This window comes from Chionomys nivalis, chromosome 1, assembly GCF_950005125.1.
Source record: "Chionomys nivalis chromosome 1, mChiNiv1.1, whole genome shotgun sequence".
Classification (NCBI taxonomy): domain Eukaryota; kingdom Metazoa; phylum Chordata; class Mammalia; order Rodentia; family Cricetidae; genus Chionomys; species Chionomys nivalis.
Window position 1 is genome coordinate 3,854,062 of NC_080086.1, and position 13,766 is coordinate 3,867,827.

General features: G+C 43.4%; 1 protein-coding gene across 5 annotated transcripts in view; it reads left to right on the top strand.

Annotated features, from left to right (window-relative positions):
- Nucleotides 1-13,509, top strand: part of Ints13 (integrator complex subunit 13) — a 38,041-nt gene extending 24,532 nt beyond the window's left edge. For 2 of the 5 annotated variants that reach the window (XM_057792057.1, XM_057792065.1), the window contains exons 9-18: nt 3,461-3,550; nt 3,720-3,827; nt 5,100-5,278; nt 6,233-6,403; nt 6,676-6,830; nt 7,140-7,370; nt 9,674-9,813; nt 12,272-12,407; nt 12,979-13,065; nt 13,164-13,509. In XM_057792057.1, coding sequence (XP_057648040.1) covers nt 3,461-3,550; nt 3,720-3,827; nt 5,100-5,278; nt 6,233-6,403; nt 6,676-6,830; nt 7,140-7,370; nt 9,674-9,813; nt 12,272-12,407; nt 12,979-13,065; nt 13,164-13,203 — 1,337 coding nt within the window. In that variant the 3' untranslated portion in view covers nt 13,204-13,509. The remainder of the gene's footprint in view (nt 1-3,460; nt 3,551-3,719; nt 3,828-5,099; nt 5,279-6,232; nt 6,404-6,675; nt 6,831-7,139; nt 7,371-9,673; nt 9,814-12,271; nt 12,408-12,978; nt 13,066-13,163) is intronic. The other 3 variants (XM_057792073.1, XM_057792081.1, XM_057792089.1) reach the window with 3 other exon arrangements.
- Nucleotides 13,510-13,766: the final 257 nt, after the last annotated feature.

The window sequence follows — 13,766 nt, forward strand, 5'->3', positions numbered from 1 at the left end:
TAAGTCATGGCAGGACCTGGTGGCGTGCAGGCAGATGTGATGCTGGAGGAGTGAGAGTCCTACATCGTGATCCACAGGCAGCAGGAAATGAACCCAAGTAGACATAGCTTGAGTGTAGGGCACCTCAAAGCCCACCCCACGGTAACCCACTTCCTTTAACAGTGTCACGCCTACCTCAACAAGTCCACACCTCCTTGAGCTTATGGGGGCCAATTCCATTCAAACTCCACAGCATGTTTGGGGGGTCATTTTCTTAATTCGAATTGATGTAGGAGGGCCCAGCCCACTGTGAGCAGGGCCAGCCTTTGGCAGGTGGTGTGGGGTTTTGAGAAAGGTAGCTCAGCAGGCTGGGGAAACAGTGTCTTCATGGCCTCTTCTTCAGTTCCTCCTTCAAATTCTGACAAGTTCCTGCTCTGGCTTCCCGTGAAGATGGAGCTGAAGTAAGGCCTTTACTCCTCCAGGTTGATCTTGCCTATGGTGTTTATCGCACAGCAGAAAGTGAGCTAGGGCAGTGTCCAGGAACTGATACTTCCGTTTCCATCACTGTGCCCTCATGCCTTGGGTCAGAGGGGAGCACTTGAGAGAGCTGTGTCCCCACAGCAGCTGTGTGTGTGCTTCACTGTCTTTGTTTAAAGACGCGGGTGCCGTCGCAGCATGAATCGTAGTCATCCACTCGCTCCTAAAATGAGTGACATTTTAAGGTCTGAAGGCCATCTAAGTTCCTGAGGCTCTTTGTAGATTGACTGATAGAATGATATGATTGGTGTTGAGCATGTTGTGTGTGTCCATAATTGTGAGCTGCCTGGGATGATGGTTCACTGGCTGAATCACTAGCAGGAGGACGACTGTGATAAATGTATGTACTGATATTTAGTAAGGGAGTGTAGAGACCTTGTCATGGAGAGTGCTAGGAACCCATAAGATGATTCCAGTTTTTAAGATTTTTCTTTTTTAAATCAGAAGATTTCATAAAATAGCCTTGACTGTGAAAGTATTTCTTGTCTGTGGAGATGCTCGGTGGGTAGAGCACTTGCCGTGAAAGCAGAAGAACCCAAGGTCAGTCTCCAACACCCAGGAGACGCCTGTAGAGCCACAGTTGGGGGCAGAGGCAGGTGGGTCCCATACATTACACATGTGTGCATGAGTAACTAAAATCTTCATACCTCCATAGAGTTCTCCTGTAGCACGCAGAGGCTGTGTGTGGTTATGACCAGGAAGTTAGGTAAGCCTCACTGAGGAGGACTTCTGTAGTGGGGAGCTGCGGGCTGCGTTTCTGCCGCCCCAGCTCCTGGTCGCCTGGCTAGCTGATGCCCCAAAATAACAACACACAAACTGTATTCTTTTAAACACTGCTTGGCCCATTAGCTCAAGCCCTTACTGGCTAATTCTCATATCCCGATCAACCCATCTCTAATAATCTGTGTAGCACCAGTCTTACCAGGAAAGATTCAGCATGTCTGACCTGGCGGCTTGCTTCATCGCGTCTGGCCTGGAGAGCAGCGGCATGGCATCTGAGCTCACTTCCTCTTCCTCCCAGCATTCTGTTCTGTTTACTCTGCCTACCTATGTTCTAACCTATGAGGGCCAAGCAGTTTCTTTATTATTTAAACCAATGACCTTCCTCCATCAGAGGACTGAGCGGGATCTCAGTTAGTGGAAGGCTCATAGTTTAGCTCCGTGTCTGTATGCTCTCCTTCCTCGGGTCAGCGCTCTCAGAGCACTTGGTGAGCTCTGGGACAGGCCAGCTGTTTGTGCATTTCCGATAGAGATGCCTCTGACGTCTCGTCTACTTATTTGATTTTGCATCCCCATGGCTGTTTCCCTTTCTCTCTTCTTCATCTCCCAGTCCCTCCCTCTACCACCCCTCTGCCATCCCCTCCCCCATCCACTCCTCTGTTTCTGTTCAGAAAAGAGCAGCCCTCCCAGGGATATCACCAAAACACAGCATATCCATTTGCAGTAAGACTAAGCACCTTACCTTGTAGTAAGGCTGGACAAGGTGACCCAGTATAAGGAGTAGGGTCCCAAAAGCCAGCAAAAGAGAGACAGCCCTGTTCCCACTGTCAGGAGTCCCAGAAGAGGACCATGCTACACAGCTGTAACATACGTGCAGAGGACCTAGGTCGACCCCGTGCAGGCTCCCTGGCTGTCGGTTCAGCCCCTGTGAGCGCAGGTTGGTTGATCTGTGGGTTTTCTTATGGTGTCCTTGACTCGTCTGGGTCCTACAGTCCTTCCTCCCTCTCCTCAGCAGGATTCCCCGAGCTTGGCCTAATGTTTGGCAGTGGGTCTCTGCCTCTGTCTCCCCCGTTGCTGTATGAAGCCTCTCTGACGACTGCTGGGCTAGGCACCATTCTGTGAGAACAGCAGAGTGTCGTTAGGCATCATGACATTGACATTTTTATTCCAGTCCTGTTTGATTCTGTCCTGGGTCTCTGGGCCATCCAGCCTCTGGGTCCTGGAGCTCCAGGCGGTGTCAGGGGAGGGCCCACTGGGTCTCAGGCTGTATAGTCATTGATTAGTCACTCCCACAATCTCTGTGTCTCTGACACTCTTTTAAATCAAATTTATCATTCTTGATTTCATCTTGTGTCTCTCAAATACAACCATATCTTTATCTTGTCTGCCATTAACCACTTTTGAATGAAGCCCAATATTTTCTCAGCTAGCATCCCGAGGAAGAGGGTAAACAATGTAATCCACCACGTTCTCACGGCTGTGCTGTCTAACAGACCACATTGTTTGACTGTCCTCTCTGCTGCACTGCTGCCACACAGTCCTGGCATCTGCTGTTCTCTTGCCTGAACGCTTTCCCCTTCATGTCTGTATTTCTTCACCATCCTCTGAGAACGTAAGCCAGTCTTTGTATCTAAAGGAGGCTTTTCCATTGGCTTAGACTAGATCAGAGCTCTCTGTTGGAGGCCCCGGAGCCCCAAATAGTGTCTTCTGTAGCATGGTGTCACTTCGTAGTCTCACATTTATTTACTGTCTGGTGGCCATCTACTCCATGAGGGCAGGGTGTGGCTCTGCCTCGTACACTCTCACTCCCAGAGCCTTCTTGCTGCTGTGAAGCAGCACACTAGGGTTTGGCTGTCTGTGTTAGACTGCTAACTTTCTGAGTACTGGCTGTACTTCGTCATTTATTGGGATGGGCAGGGAGAGGCTGTTAGGATGTTTGAGGTCTGTAAAACCTGTATTATTATTAGGTTGCTATTAAAGCAGCAGCCTAACTTAATTAAATTAGTGAATAGAAAAATAAAATGAACCATTTGAAGGGAAATTATTTAATGATATTGATCATAGTTTATCCTCTAGTTGGTCTTCTTTGTTTTTGTAAAAAGAGTGTTCTTATAGAGCTCTTCTCTCTTCCAGAGCTTGAGCTTTCTTTGAAAACTTAAATAACCATCATTTTGAAGTTGGTGACCTCTTTAGTAAAGTTAGTGTTTCTGTGAACTTTCTGAAGGTGACACCCACTCGGGCGGCAGCAGCAGAGAAGGCCCATTTAAGGAGACCGTAACCCTGAAGTGGTGCACACCCAGGACCAACAGCATTGGTGAGTGCACAGCCCTGGGAGAGCGGGAGCATGCCAAACACCATAGGTCTTTGAAGTGTGATGTTGGGTCATGAATTTCTGTTTGAATTTTTATTTTTCATTGATTAGAGACTCAATAAGCAAATTTCTTTTTAACTGTAGGACATTTCATTATATTCCTTCAAATCAGTGTTTTCTTTTGTTTCAGAATTACACTATTGCACTGGAGCGTATCGCATCTCACCCGTAGATGTAAACAGTAGACCTTCTTCCTGCCTCACGAATTTCCTCCTCAATGGTAATTATCATCATCTAATCCGTGACTGTTAGGTGGAGTCATTAGTGTCACTGGAGTCTGTTTGCCGACTGTGCTCTACGCTCACATGGTTGGGAATAGCCTTTAGCAGCTGTGCTGAGGGCCAGAAAATGACTTTCTTCCTGACTTCCAGGCTGTTGTTATATCTAAGTTTTGTCCAGCATAGTTTTAAGAATTTTTATTAAAATTTTGATCATTAAAGTCTGACTTGACATTTTTTTGGAAACTAGACTAGTAGACCTCCATCTTGGCCCTGAACAGTGTATGTGGGCTTCACCCTCACTGTAGCTAACTGTTTTCAGTGTCTCACCATTGTGATTCCTAGCCAGACCTGAAGTTTATGGCTTGTTTTACTCACGTAATTTACATCTCAATTACTAACTTTCATCTTCTAAGTTTAAAATTTTAAATCTCTTCTTGTAATAATAATTTTGGAACTATTTATTTTAAAAATCTGTCTTTTGTAAGTTTTTTTTTTTTCATTGTTATCTAAAATACAGTTTGAAGCTGGCAGGCACACACCTTTAATTCCAGCACTCAGGGAGGCAGAGGCAGGAGGATCTCTGTGAGTTCGAGGCCACCCTGGTCTACAGAGTGAGTTCCAGGACAGCCAAAGATACACAGAGAAACTCTGTCTTGAACCTCCCTCCCCCTAAAAAATACAGTTTGATTATCAGAATATGTAAAATCCAAATTCCCTAGCATTTGGTAAGTGAAGCAGGAACTCAGAACTGTGCTAGCAAGTCAGTACTGTGGAAGGGGATTGAGACTGTGCCTTCCTTCAAATGCTGTGTAGTGTTCATAACCTGAGGTACTGTGGAAGGGGATTGAGACTGTGCCTCCTTCAAATGCTGTGTAGCATTCATAACCTGAGGCTTTAGCTAGCAAGGCAGTACTGTGGAAGGGGATTGAGACTGTGCCTCCTTCAAATGCTGTGTAGCATTCATAACCTGAGGTACTGTGGAAGGGGATTGAGACTGTGCCTTTCTTCAAATGCTGTGTAGCATTCATAACCTGAGGCTTGCTCGATCTTTAGTTTTCACCTTAAATGTCCACAAGGAGGTTTTTATGTGACCTTGAAACTGAGTAAAGCATGTAAACATGCCATTAGAACTGTTTGGGAAACCAGCCCTATAACGTGTAAACTAGAGAAGCTAGGTGTTAAGGGAGTGTAGATGCACCAGCTTAGCCCTGCTGGCTAAAATACGAGCTGTTTGAGTTTTGTTACCGACAGCTTGATCTTGCTTCTGACAGGTCGATCTGTGTTGTTGGAACAGCCACGAAAGTCAGGTTCCAAAGTCATCAGTCACATGCTTAGCAGCCATGGAGGGGAGATCTTTTTGCATGTCCTTAGCAGCTCTCGATCCATTCTAGAAGATCCGCCTTCGATTAGTGAAGGCTGTGGAGGAAGAGTTACAGACTACCGGATTACAGTGAGACTTTTAAAAAATGTTTATTTTATGTGTGGGTTTTGCCTGTATGTACATTTGTGCACTGTGTGCATGCCTGGTTCCTTTGGAGGCCAGAAGAGGGTGTTCTGCTCTCTGGAACTGGAGTTAGAGACAGTTGTTAGTCACTGAGTGGGTGCTGAGAATCTAACCTGGGCCCTCTGCAAGAGCAGCCACTGGACATCTGTCCAGCCCTGATATAAACCTCACTATCTGTATGTTTGTTTTGAGTCATTTAGCAAGAGTTCTTGTTGTATGTTAAGGTTATGGGGAACAGCGGTCTCAACGAAGCTGGTTGTTGTTTCCATAACCGACATCACTGTGTCTTCTCTGCCTTGTGATGCATTCAGTGACCGGGAAGTGTCTGGCTCCTAAAACACCAGAGTCAGAGAGGAACAGACTAGTGCTTTCTTTTGCATGTATTGATAATTTCAGGGCTATTTTTCTGAGATGGTTTGGAACTTAAATGTGAATTTATGTATATATGTGCACGTGATAAACTACCAACTATTATATACTTTAATTATTTTATTAGACTTTTGGGTAATTATTTTTAAGGGGCTGAAAACAAATTAGTATTCATTATAAAAAACTGAGACCGTAACAAACATCTAAAAAACAGACAAAAAGCTAAGACTCCATCATTCAAAGACCGTTGTTCAGGCTCTGTCAGGCAGCTTTTTCATAAGCAGATGGGTCTGAAAGAAAGCGGTTAAATCATAGGAATGAAGTGGGGCGCACTTCATTTTCATCGTGTTAAGTGTTGATAGGTTTCAGCTTGGAGAGGGGGCGGGGCATGCAGTGAGGTGGGACCACTGTCAGCGAAGGGGCTGTGCTGACAGTCACAGGACAGAGGCCATGAGGGAAGTGACTGTCAGATGTAACCCATGCTGCAACTCTAGACTAGTTTCTAATTGTGTCTTATCTGGTTATCATTAGGATTTTGGTGAATTTATGAGGGAAAACAGGTTAACTCCTTTTCTAGACCCCAGATATAAAATGGATGCGAGTCTAGAGATCCCGCTGGAACGTGCAAAGGACCAGTTAGAAAAGCACACCCGTTACTGGCCCATGATTATCTCACAAACCACCATTTTCAACATGCAAGCGGTGAGTCTCATTTTACTTTATTTCTGGATTAGTGTGTATTTATAAATATGTTTGTAGAAAAAATTTAAGCATTTGTACTTGGTACCATTTTGAGTTTGTTGCGGCCGAAGAATTAGTGATGAGGACAGAAGCAGCAGTTATGGGTTCTCCTCCTTGTGGCCGTCGTTAAAGTCAGCTTGAAACCAGCTTCGTCCTTAATGCTTTGATGCATGTTTTTCAAGACAGATTTCCTTTTTCTCTTCTTTCTTTTCTTTCATGTTTTAACCTAATAGGTCGTTCCATTAGCCAGTGTTATTGTGAAAGAGTCTTTGACAGAAGAAGACGTGTTAAACTGTCAGAAAACTATATACAACTTGGTTGATATGGAAAGGAAAAATGACCCTCTTCCTATTTCTACAGTGGGTACCAGAGGAAAGGGCCCTAAAAGGTAGTGCTGCTTTCTTTACTTCTGCACACGTCATGTTTACTTCACGGATGTTACTTTGTAAGATCATTCTCCAGGTGTAAATTATCAGAGGGGATGTATGTGTATGCTCTGTGTAGGTGTGATGGAGAAGTAGGATCGTAGGCACTGGTCCAGTGTGACTTGAGTTCTGCCATTCACCATGCAGTGAAGGGAAAGAAATACATCTCTGCTTCTGGTTCCTTTATCATAGCAATGGGATAAGCAGCACTGAGCGTTTAGATGTTTAGACATAAGGAGCATTTCTGAGAATGCGTTTGACCTTTACTCCAGAGATGAACAGTACCGTATCATGTGGAATGAATTAGAGACCCTTGTCAGAGCCCATGTCAGCAACTCAGAGAAGCATCAAAGAGTCTTGGAGTGTCTGATGGCATGTCGGAGCAAACCCCCGGAAGAAGAAGAGCGGAAGAAACGAGGGAGAAAGAGGGAAGACAGGGAGGACAAGTCAGAGCAAGCCGTGAAGGAGCATGGGCCTGAGAAGCCCCGGCCAGACTCAGACAGGTGATTTGTTCCCTTGGCAGGTGCCTTTGCCTGTGCTTTCCCATAGCACATCCACTCCATCCATGCCTGTCTGTTCTGTTATTTCGAGACAGGGTTTCTCTGTGGCTTTGGAGCCTGTCTTGGAACTAGCTCTGTAGACCAGGCTGGTCTCGAACTCACAGAGATCCACCTGCCTTTGCCTCCCGAGTGCTGGGATCAAAGGCGTGCGCCACCATCGCCCGGCTTACAGCCTCTTTCTTTACCTAAAACGGTGCAAAACTCCTAATTTTTCCTAACTAGTTTATGATGATGATGACATTTGATGCCATTATGCTCTTTGAATATTGTAAAATTTCAAAAACATAATTTTATGTTCAGTGAGTGGTTTGCCAGATGTTTGTCACAAGCTCCCATCCTAAAAGAACACTCTGCCTTATGTTAGAGATAGACCACATTTCAGTGATCACAGCCAGTGTGGAAGGCGCTGTCTTACATGAGTTAGATGCAGGCTGCCCTTTGGAGCAGACGAGCATGCAGTCCTAATTCTAACATCATTCCTGAGTAGCACACTTTTTCCCCTTAGTGACCTTAAAGTTTGAATTTATAAAAACTATCAAAAGTAATAAAATATTAAAATGTGGGCCAACAAGATGGCCCACGGAGTAAAAGTGCTTGAGGCCATACTTGACTACCTGAGTTGCATCCCTGGGACCAACATGATGAAAGAGAGAGGTGACTCTTGCATGGTGTCCTCTGACCTTCACACATAAGCCCACCCACATACACACTTTAAGTTAGCAAATATTGTAAATGTATCACCTTCTACCTCGTGCTACAAATCAGGCAAGATAGCTAGGTAAGTGGATATTGGGATATGTCCCTAAAAACTGCAGAACATTTCATAATAGGAAATTACAAACACACACAGCTGTGTAACAGACAGCCTCTGCATCCCAATTACTAATTCACAGCAGATCTCTGCTCTCACATCCATGTTTCCACACCGACCACATTCACTGCTCCGGAGGAATCGCTGACAGTAGTCTGGAAACCCTGTTCATTTCTAGGCAGCTAGAGCACTTCGTTTCTCAGCAGCTTAAGAAGTGCACTTTTTCCTGCCCACTATAAGAAAAAGAAAGAACTACTCTAGCCTCAGCTAACCTTCAGTACAGCCTTGTGCAAAAATGAGAAGTATTTCTCTTACTGAAGAAGCCTAATCAAAGCTTAGAGTAGGGTCTTTAATCCCAGCACTTGAGAAAAAGAGGCAAGTGGGTCTTTATGAGTTTCAGGTCAGCCTAGTCTATGTAATGAGTTTCAGGCCAGCCAGGGCCACATAGTGAGACTTTATCTCAAGAAAAAACTTTAGAGTAAGGCTCCCCAGTTATGAAACCTGTATACTTTCCCTACTACATGGGCCACAGCACACATGATAATAAGATCATAATCTTCTTGTGATTTGAATTGATTTTTTTCTTAATTTTTAAGATGTGAAATGTCTTCTGGATGTCACATCGTTTCTAACTATTAGCTTAAGTTCCCTTTATCTACTAATCTCTGAGCTGATACTGCTGTAAAGGGAAGTAAAGTTGTGTTGAACTCATTAAATTCTGTTATATGACTTTTAGATTCTTTCGTGAGAACAAATGTTTTTGAAGACTGATATACACAGATGTGTACTCACTGGGCCATTTATAGACCTGTAAATTAAAACTGATATACACAGATGTGTGCTCACTGGGCCATTTATAGACTTGTAAATTAAAACTGATATACACAGATGTGTGCTCACTGGGCCATTTATAGATCTGTAAATTAAACTGATATACACAGATGTGTGCTCACTGGGCCATTTATAGACCTGTAAATTAAAACTGATATACACAGATGTGTGCTCACTGGGCCATTTATAGACCTGTAAATTAAATTGATATACAGATGTGTGCTCACTGGGCCATTTATAGACATGTAAATTAAAACTGATATACACAGATGTGTGCTCACTGGGCCATTTATAGACCTGTAAATTAAACTGATATACACAGATGTGTGCTCACTGGGCCATTTATAGACTTGTAAATTAAAACTGATATACACAGAGTGTGCTCACTGGGCCATTTATAGACCTGTAAATTAAAACTGATATACACAGATGTGTGCTCACTGGGCCATTTATAGACTTGTAAATTAAACTGATATACACAGATGTGTGCTCACTGGGCCATTTATAGACTTGTAAATTAAAACTGATATACACAGAGTGTGCTCACTGGGCCATTTATAGACTTGTAAATTAAACTCGGCTTCCTTATCTTCCACTCTGCAAGGTTGAAAGGGATCTTAGAACGCGGGAAAGAAGAGTTGGCTGAAGCTGAGGTCATAAAAGACTCACCTGACTCCCCAGAGCCTCCGAACAAAAAACCCCTTGTTGAAATAGATGAGACGCCACACATGGAAAAGTCTAAAGGTAAGGACCGCCCTGGGAGCCAGGACAGTTTCCAACAAAGCTCTTGTTTTGTGCAGTATTACATCACACTGTGTCTGTGAGAAAGAGCTCCTGGTGTCCAGATATCAGCCAGGAGCTTCTGTTCACAGCCTTGAAACTAAAGACATTTTTCAACTTTAAAAAAAGAAGAAGAAAAGAAAAATAGTTGCACTATACTCTGTAATGAATGCTTTGAAAAGAAAAGTGCTTTTTGTAAAGTCTGTACTGAAGAAATTGCAGACTAGAAGCTTAAATTTGCTGTGTCCTGGAACTGCCTGGTGTTGCTGACAGAGAGAGACTCTCCTCCGTGCCCCTTCCTCGACAGACTCTCCTCCGTGCCCCTTCCTTGGTACTCACAGAGACAGACTCTCCTCCGTGCCCCTTCCTCATTACTCACACAGAGACAGACTCTCCTCCGTGCCCCTTCCTCGGTACTCACAGAGACAGACTCTCCTCCGTGCCCCTTCCTCGGTACTCATCTTCAGTTAATGCACAAAGGCCTTGGTTTTCTTCTGACATTTACATGCATCGTGGCGTGTTGCTCACAGCTCCCTTCCACACACAACACTGTCTTGTCCCTGCTCGCCGCTCAACAATCCCCTCTTCTCCTCAGTCACCCTCTTCCACATATGCACATATGTACAAACACATGAAAGTCTAGGTTCTATGTGTGAGAAGATCTGTGCTGTTCTTCCCTCCCAGCCTTGCTATCCAGGGAAGAATGCAGGGACACTCATTTAGCAGTAAATTAAGATATGACCTGACCAAACTTAAGTGAAGATATTGCTCTAAATCATATTTTTACCATGAAACCTTTAATCTTATTTACAGACTGAGAAGCTTAATTTCTTCTTGAAGTAATTCTAGGTCTAAAAGATGGAGCTTGAACTCAAGTTCCTGATGTCATTCTGGGCCTTAGTGTCCTTGAAGGTCACCTGGGCTCAGTACATGGGAAATCATCAGACTGTCTGGTGCCTTGTGCCTGTGTGACTCCTGGACAGCAAGAACAGGGCAGCCTCACTTGCTGTTGGCAGGTCATCCTGGGAGCAGGCAGGAGGGTTTGCACCTTAGCACTCTGTCAGTAGATAGGGACACAGTGATGCTTCACTTCCCTAATCTCCTTGCAGTTGGGGGAATCAGGAGTCACCTTGAGGTGATCTTCTGGTGTCTGCTGTGAATAATCCTTTCGTACACTGTGAAGTTGTGTTGCTCTTATAGGTTTAATAAAGAGCTAACTGGCCAATAGCTAGGCAGGAAGAGCTTAGGTTGAGAGCCGGACTGAGAGTGCACTGGGAAAAGGAAGGGTGGAGTCACCAGTCGGATGGAGAGGAAGCAGAGCATGTAGAGGAGGAAGTAACGAGCATGTGGCAGCACGTAAATGAAGAAATATGGGCTAAAGTATGAGTTATCCTGAGCTATTGGCCAAACATTTATAATTAATAAATTTCTGTATGGTTATTTGAAAACTGAATGATGGGAAAGAAAAGTCCACCTACTTATGGCACCCAATGTGGGGTATGTTTCTTGGAGTTTCTTATTAACATATATACTTTATATGTGTTAATATATAGTTTTATGTATATTATGTATAACATATTGGGGCTGCTGTTAACACAGTTTAGACTAGAATAAGCTTTGATATATAAAGAAAAGAAACAAACTGTGGAAAACAGAAGAGCTGCAGTCTTCTGTACTGTAGACCAGCACTGCAGGAACTGCTCCCATTCGATTTAGATTAGTCTCAGAATCGTGAGGAGATGCGGAGAGAAGATGAACTTGGCATACTGAGAAAAGGTACTGTGTCACATGGCAGAGCATAGGTAATAAACACGGGGTAATTTAAAATGTAAAAGCTAGCTAGTAACAAGCCTGAGCTGTTGACCCAGCATCTATAATTACAAGTTTCTATGTGGTTATTTGGGAACCAGATGGTGGGAAAGAAAGCTGCCTACATCTGCTATGTCTGCTCCTCAGGCCATTGCCAGAATTAGAAATGGTGTGATTTAAATCAGTGCCTACTGGTAATCATACACCTCACATGTCAGCTGCACTGCTGTGGATCAGAATGAGGATGTAGGTAATTCGTACATGTATTAAGTGTATCTGAATCATACTCACCCCCAGTTCCTGCTTCCCTCTCCACCCATATGTCCCCCTCCCACCTTCATGTCTTTCATTCTACGTTACGACCTAAACCATTGTGTCTCTTGTGATCAGCAGCCTTCCTTAAAGCTGTTTGATCTGCTCTGAAGAAGACAGTTGTGTGGCTGGTGAGCACACTGCCCTTGCTGCTGGTTCTTCTAAGTGCCCTGTGCATTTCCTGAAGCTCTGTTCAGCTTTCCTGGCCTGGTACAGTGCCTGAGTAGTCTAAAGTGAACAGCGGAAGTGAGGGTTAAGTTGTTATATTTCCTTTTTTCTCTTCTTTCTGCTCTAACACCAGGGCCAGTGTCCTTATTATCCTTGTGGAGTAACAGAATCAACACTGCCAATTCCAGAAAGCACCAGGAGTTTGCTGGACGTCTGAACTCTGTCAATAACAGAGCTGAGTTATATCAACACCTTAAGGAGGAAAATGGGTTTGTGTAATTTCCTGTGGAAACTGCTTTGTTGATTGTTAGTCCTGAAATGAAAACTGCTTGCTTGTGGGCAGCAGTTTTTTTTTGTTTTGTTTTGTTTTGTTTTTTGTTTTTTTTTAAACTGCTTTTATGAGCCTCTAAGGAGAAAGAGACTAACCTGTTAGACCCTTGGTGCTCATAAAAGGCCCGGTTTATTGATTATAATTATAAAACTGTTGCTTATAGCATTATGTTTCAGGAGAGTCACACAGTGAATCTATGTAATGCTACAGTGTTAGAGTAGAATAAATATCAGACATGATTATTTAATCAGTTGTTTTAAGAAGAAATCCTCCTACCATTTATTGGTAAAGGAATTTCTTTTGTAGAACTCTTTGACTAAATGGAGGAGACCTCCCTTCTCTGTGCTTGGAGAAGGGAGGGTGGCATAGGAGGGCTTTATGGAGGGTGGCATAGGGAGGGCCTTAGGGAGGGTGGCATAGGGAGGGCCTTAGGGAGGGTGGCATAGGGAGGGCCTTAGGGAGGCTCCCTGATCTTCACAGGCTCTGCTTTCTCTCATGTGCGCACGCAGTGAGGAGGCTGGACTGACTGGAGGGACTGGAGGACCCCGAACTTCAATCCCTTTCTTAAAGTGCTCACATTCTCCTGGTGTGAATAGGTTAGACTTTAGTTCCAATGGGCTAAAGTAGGTAAAAGTATGGATTTTTAGTAAATGTTTTAATTTACCATCTCATTTTCCTCTTCTAAACTTTTCAGGATGGAGACGACAGAAAATGGAAAAGCCAGCCGTCAGTGAAGAATGACTTGAGGAACTAAGTTTAGTATATTGCAAAAATATTTTGGGCAGAATTTGATATAAGTACTTTTACAGCGAGATTGTATAGCCATGTTGCCTGGACTGGTTTTTACATTTTTAAAGAATTTCAACAAAATATCTTTTTTGTACTAATTCTATGATTGGCAGAGTCAAAATATATACATTTGAAATTTGTCCTCCCAAATCACAATTTATTTTATAGTAAAAGGTGTTCCCTCTGAAAATGTTTTTTACAAAACTTCTTAGGCATCTCTCTGCCAAATAAAACTATTAAACTATATGAAATGCAAAGTATTGGACTGTTGCTTTAGAAAAAAATATTATTACTCTCTCGGTTCTAACAAGAATTTATAAAACTCAGTCAGAATTTAGGTTAGCTTTGTAGTATTTAATATGGGATCTTACCTGTCTGCATGATGTGTAGAGAGTGCTTTTCCAGGACAGACAACTGGCTTGGTTTCATTTTTAACACTTTCCCTTTGTCTGCTGTCCATATAAGCCAGAGTTTTCAAGTACTTTGTGTTACTTTACATTTATCAGTT